This window comes from Phaethon lepturus, unplaced genomic scaffold (assembly GCF_000687285.1).
Source record: "Phaethon lepturus isolate BGI_N335 unplaced genomic scaffold, ASM68728v1 scaffold45175, whole genome shotgun sequence".
NCBI classification, from domain to species: Eukaryota; Metazoa; Chordata; class Aves; order Phaethontiformes; family Phaethontidae; genus Phaethon; species Phaethon lepturus.
The window spans coordinates 303-6,478 of NW_010542058.1; the positions used below are offsets into that span (position 1 = coordinate 303).

The following is a 6,176-nucleotide window of genomic DNA, read 5'->3' on the forward strand; positions in this document are numbered from 1 at the left end:
TGTATATGCTGGATTTTTCCCCCCCTCTCTCTCGTATATTCCTTTAACGTTTTTAAAGGAAGGGGGTCATTCCTTGCTTATTGATTGCGTGGATGCTGGATGTGAAAATATATTATGTCTGCCTGTGCTTTGCTCGTCAGAGACTAAGGTAAGCCGGACTCAAATAGGCTATCACTTTGTGAATGGCGGAGTATATGTCCCAATGATTTATGACCATATGACTCCAATCTCGGTTCAAGAAGAGTTCACAAGCTTTAAGCTTCCTTCCACGCAGAGACTCTCTTGCAGCCCTCACCCAGGGCCCTTTTTTTCCCCCCTGCTTTACAACTGGGGAGTTCTGGTTGGGGTGAAGCTCGGTTGTGGGGGGAGGGAAGAGGGAAATTTTAGGAATGTGTCTCTATTTTCCAGGCATATCCACCGCAAAGGCAGTCGCTGGGATTCGAGCTCTTTCTGAGCAGCCGACCTATTGTTAAGGGCATGTTTAGAATATTTATTATTAATAATAATTTAAATTAAAAGCGGGGCGATGCCTGTTTTCGCTGGCTCTGGGAAATATACCTTAGGAGGGGGCAGGGGGAGGGGAAAGGCGCTGCTCTTCTTCATAAACACAGTCAGGTTGTGAATTTAGGATTTCCAACATGGAGGGGATGGCTTTACAGGAGAAAACCTCTGCTTAGATTTCTTTTCTCTTTTTCCCCCGACTGCCTGATTATTTTTTTCCCCCCGAGTATCCTCCTCCCTGCAGCCCTTTTTCCCTCTCGCACCTTCCCCCGGTTTTGTTGGGGTTTTTTAATTTTTTTTTTTTTAAATGTCTCTAAATCCTTGCACTCAAAAGTTGCAGGCAAAGAGTTTGTGGTTAAATGTTACCGCTCGCAAAGTGAAACTTGGAGCGTGATGAAACAGCCAGCGCGGGTCCTGCCCGGGTTTAATTGGAACAGGAGATAATCGAATATTTATTATTCTGCCTGAGATTTTTTTTTTTTTTAAACAATTCCTTGGAGTAAATAATTAGGATTGCGGCCGTCCTCGGTGAAGATAAATGAGCGGCATTTGTGAGGCGCTGAGAGATGAGGTACAAAGCAAATCTTCTGTGGAAGCCACAAGCGAGCAAGCTTTTGGGCGAAGGGGATTGTAAATTTATTTTATGGACATTAAAAAAAAAAACCTCACTGTTATTTTTAGCTGCTTTAGCTGAGCCTCTCTGCTCGGTTCTGGTTTGGTTTGTGTTTTGGTTTTGGTTTTGTTTTTTTTAAGAAACCTATGCCAGACAGGAAGGCCTTGGAGAAATTCCCACCTCTGCCCTCATAGATATTTTCAGCAAACCTATTCATAATAAAGGCGCTGCTGTTTGTTAATTAATTCACAGCTTCTCGGCTCGGGTAGTGGAGTCTACTTTCTAATAAGACATGTTTATCATGGGGAGGAAACCAAATGAGAATAACTCCCAGCAAGGATACCATCCTCTCTGTAGACAATAACACATCTCCGTGGAAGATACAATACAGATTTGGGAATGCATAAAGGGTTTAATCAGTGTAAAAAAGCAAAGCGGTCCCTTCGTGGACACGTTGTCTGAGACTGTGTTAGAAGTATATGGAGGTTTCATATGACATGACATAAGAACACAGGAGTCAGGGAAGGGAAAAAAAGATGCTATTTATTGTCGAGCTATGGCTTCTGTTAAACCCTGGTACTTAGAAATACCGCATTAGACTTTATCTCCACAGAGTTTATTTTATTTTATTTTACAGAATGAAAGAGCCCAGATAAAATTAAATATACAATAGATACAATTAAATATACAGTGGATATCAATTTCAAAACAAAATGCACAGTGGCTCCTCACAAACTCTGAGCTGCAGAGAGAAGTCGTTGCCTCTTTAAAATATGTTTGCTGCCTGATTGATCCTCACACATCGAATTATTTTCAGGTCAAGATAGTTTTCATATATCTACTGAAAGGTATTTCTACTCTGTCTTTAGGGGAGAGACAGTTTATGTTTTGAGAAAAGAAAGAGAAAGAAAGAGATAAAGAAAAATAAAAAGAGAGAGAAAGAAAAAAGGAAGGTTTCCTTTTGTAATTTGAGGCTTTGGACTGGTTTTTTAGACTTTTTGAGCTTGGACTGAGGGAGGGAGGAACGATGAAAAATTAAAGGGGCAGAAAGTTAGGACCAAATGGCCTAGTGACGTGTTTGTTTTTCAAGAAAAAAACCCCAACAACAACAATTAAATTGTTTTTGGAATCACATCTTGCCACCGGTAGTTCCAGATTCAAGACTGATGAGTACAAAGCAGTGCAGGCAATGAAGGGGTATGTTTTCTAACTACAACCTGTGCTACCAGAGCGAGAGGGAGAGACTAACAAACAGGCCAAAGGAAGCACATTCTTGGATTCGTGCCCCTGCTTAAATCTGCTTAAAATATTTGCACTGAATTCCAAAGACTTTGTGAGTCCCTGTGTAAAGACCAAATCAAGCCAACTGTGTCAGGACACCGTTACCTGGATAAAACATATTGACTATTTGCTGTTTGCAGGTTAATTGGACAGAGGCCCTACAATAAATTTAGCAGACTTTTAATTTCTGATGATATAGCGTCTTGCTGGTTTTTATGCGTGTGAATGGCTGATTTGAATAGGTCAGGGGTAAGAAAGCAAGACTTTCATTCCTTTCAGGCTTGTGGCTAGCAATTATCCATTCTGTATTCTCATATTTAAGTTAATGTGTGTGCTATCTCGACATAGATGTGTATACATGCACACAACACACACAGCTACATGCATACACGCACACATTTATATGGGAGTATATGTGTATGCATGGGGGTGTGTATACATGTATATAGATGAATATAGAAATAAATAGATGTATACAGATGAAACCACATGTACGTATAGAGCACGTGTGTAGTTACATCCTGGGTGCTATCCTCTAAGGGAAAAAAAGGTGCAACCAACCAACCAGGAAAACTACCCCCCAAAATCAGCCCAACACTTTTGCACTGTAACATTTGTTGAGCCTCCTTAGGCTGCACACAGGACAAAATCTGCTCAAAGCATCTGTTCGCCCTGTTCTGCAGGACCCTATTCATGTCATGGGCCTTTCAGGCCCCAAGATGGATTCATAGGCCGGGTACTATTATTGTGTGTTTTCTCCTAACCTTTCAGGTCAGCTTCCAATAGACAGCTGGAAACGGCCTGTCACGTGGCCTTGGGGTGCCAATGTTCTGCCATAGGGGTGTCAAGACCCTGGTAGCTGGAAAAATCATTTTGGGGAGTCACAGAGATGCAGAAGACAACGTACTACGACAGCTCCACACTCTTTGGGGGTTACTCCTACGGGAGTGCCAATGGGTTTGGCTACGAAGGTCCCCAGCAGCCCTTCCAGCCGGCCTCTCACGTGGAGAACGACTACCAGAGGTCCGCCTGCTCCCTCCAGTCTCTTGGCAACACAACCCCGCACACAAAAAATAAAGACCTGAACGGGAGCTGCATGCGTCCAAGTTTGCCCCAGGAGCACCATCCGCCTCCCCCAGTCTCGCCGCCCCCAAACCCTGCCACCAACAGCACCAGTAGCAACAGCAATAACCAGTCGGGGGCTAGTAAAACTGCCCCCAGCAAAGCCAACCTCAGCGCTAACGCCAGTCTCACCAAGCAGATTTTCCCCTGGATGAAAGAATCGAGGCAAAACTCCAAACAGAAAAACAGCTCCCCTAGCACAGGTACACTGTTCTGCTTTTCTAACCCTCCGCTTTCCTAAACAGCGAGGTAACGCAGCCACCGGCCGGAGTGGTCTTGTCTGGAGGGAAAGGAGAGGATGCAGCAAGGATTCAGCAAGGATCCTGGTGCTGGGCACGATCCCAAGACTGCCAGCCGCATGCCCCGGCCAGGCTGAGTGAGCCTTGGCCCATCCTGCAGCACTGACTGCACACACTTGCTTTATTTTAAAAATACCTAGAGCACCACAGGGAAATACAGCTAGGCGGTTGTACACAGCCGATGTCTGTCTGTGTAGATACAGATACATGGAAACATGCACCCACTGCTCAGCCCAGCGATGCTGAAGCGGAGTGCTTGTTCTCTTCCCACCTCCCTGCTTCCAGACACAGCCGTAAACGTGGTGCTCCCTGAGTGTATGCATGCATGTATAGAGCATATGCGTAAGCACATGGATATTCTTGCATGCATACACACACATCTCTAACTCAATCAGGAAAAAAATCAGTATGGAAATATCACTGTTCTGACAAATACATTCATATAAACTTTGCGGCACACACTTCACTCTACATTAATATAATTTATCTGTTATATCTCACAAAAAGATAGGTACAAATGCAATTTGGTGTTTAACAACGTACATGCAAATATTTGCCTTACACAAACACAAGACACACATAAGGGGGGATGTGTGTGTGCATTCGTACCTCGGCAAACAAAATGCCTCCCAACACTGACCCGTGTTAGCATTAATTGGCTTTGCAGTGACTGCCCCCCTGCCAAATATTATTTTCTCAAAATTATCTGTTAGAAATAATCGACTCCTAAATAAATGGCCCTGGAATCCTTTTCTACATGACATGATCAAATTTTCATAAACCAGGGGCAGCTTTGGAGAACAGAACTCTTAATAAATGACATGATTATGGAGTGCAGGCTAATGCAAAAGGGTGAGGGAAAGGGGGGGTCGAACTCTTGTGCCTGTTCCAGGATTTATTAAGAAATGATGCATTCAATTTCTGCATGTAAGTAATTATCTTTTATTTCATTTTGTGGCCAGCAGAAACCTGCACCGGCGAGAAAAGCCCTCCAGGCTCCTCGGCCTCCAAGAGAGCCCGCACAGCCTATACCAGCGCTCAGCTGGTGGAGCTGGAGAAGGAGTTCCACTTCAACCGCTACCTGACCAGGAGGCGACGCATCGAGATCGCGCACACCCTCTGCCTCTCCGAGCGCCAGGTCAAGATCTGGTTCCAGAACAGGCGCATGAAGTGGAATAAGAAAGATCAGAAGTCGAAAGGCATGGGGTCTTCCTCTGGAGGGCCTTCCCCCACCGGCAGCCCCCCCCAGCCCATGCAATCCTCCGCTGGGTTTATGAACGCCTTGCACACCATGAGCAGTAACTATGATGCCCCCTCGCCGCCTTCCTTCAATAAACCCCACCAAAATGCCTATGCCATGTCAACTAACTACCAAAACCCCATCAAAGGCTGCCCCTCCCAACAGAAATACGCCAACACGGCCCCCGAGTACGACCCCCACGTCTTACAAGGGAACGGGGTGGCCTACGGGACTCCCAGTATGCAGGGAAGCCCCGTCTATGTTGGAGGTAACTATGTGGATTCTATGCCCACCTCTGGCCCGTCCCTTTATGGCCTCAATCACCTGCCACATCACCAGGCTGCCAACATGGACTACAACGGGCCTCCGCAGATGCCCCCGAGCCAGCACCACGGACCATGCGAGACCCGCCCCACCTATACAGACCTTTCCACGCACCACGCTTCTTCTCAGGGCAGAATCCAAGAGGCGCCCAAGCTGACCCACCTGTGATAGGGAGCAGGGACAGGCTCAGGCAAAGCAGATGGGACCTTGCCATGGGGCATGGGAGAGGGGAAGAGGGCAGGATCGGCTTCAGGAACATTTGTGTTGAGCTATTTTCTTTCTTTCCTTGACAGGGCAATTTCTACCAGGTTGCTGTGCTTGCTATTCTTATTTCTGGGTTTTCTTAGGCACAATTTCCAACTATTTCAGTATTTACTGCCAAGAACAGCTCTCTCTCTGAAGAGATATACCTCCTATGTTTCAACACAAATGCTTCTGAAATGGGTTTGGGGTAGTTTTGTGAGAATCTAGCAGATTTTTAGCAGCAACATCCTTCATTTCCAAACTAAGTACAGGTCGTCACGCATCATTCTCGGACGCTGGAAAGGAGAATAGTCAGCCAGCCGTCTTTACAGTTGGTGTCTCTGCATCTATGTAAACATGCACATGTGTACACATATGCAATCAAAAGAGATTCACAAGAAAATTACCCTCCTCTCCAACTCCTTCTCAAGAGGAACCTCATGCTTTCCATTCCAGCCTTCAGAGGAAGGGCAACCTTTTCTCGCTGAGCAACTTCCCACAAGTCCCCGCATAAACTGCAAATATACATACCTGCCAATGCGTGTAATTCACG

At 45.7% G+C, this 6,176-nt stretch overlaps 1 protein-coding gene across 1 annotated transcript; it reads left to right on the plus strand.

Moving 5' to 3' along the window:
* The first annotated feature begins 837 nt into the window (after positions 1-837).
* Positions 838-5,548, plus strand: HOXB3 (homeobox B3). The gene is made up of 3 exons (XM_010287919.1): positions 838-1,072; positions 3,167-3,720; positions 4,779-5,548. Exons 2-3 carry the CDS (start codon positions 3,285-3,287, stop codon positions 5,546-5,548), a joined length of 1,206 nt encoding a protein of 401 aa, XP_010286221.1. The 5' UTR covers positions 838-1,072; positions 3,167-3,284.
* Positions 5,549-6,176: the final 628 nt, after the last annotated feature.

Coding starts and splice junctions, on each gene's coding strand:
- HOXB3 (XM_010287919.1), top strand. CDS start 3,285: ATGCAGAAGACAACGTACTACGACAGCTCCACACTCTTTGGGGGTTAC. Junction 3,721..4,778: donor AAACAGCTCCCCTAGCACAG/GTACACTGTTCT, acceptor TTTTGTGGCCAG/CAGAAACCTGCACCGGCGAG.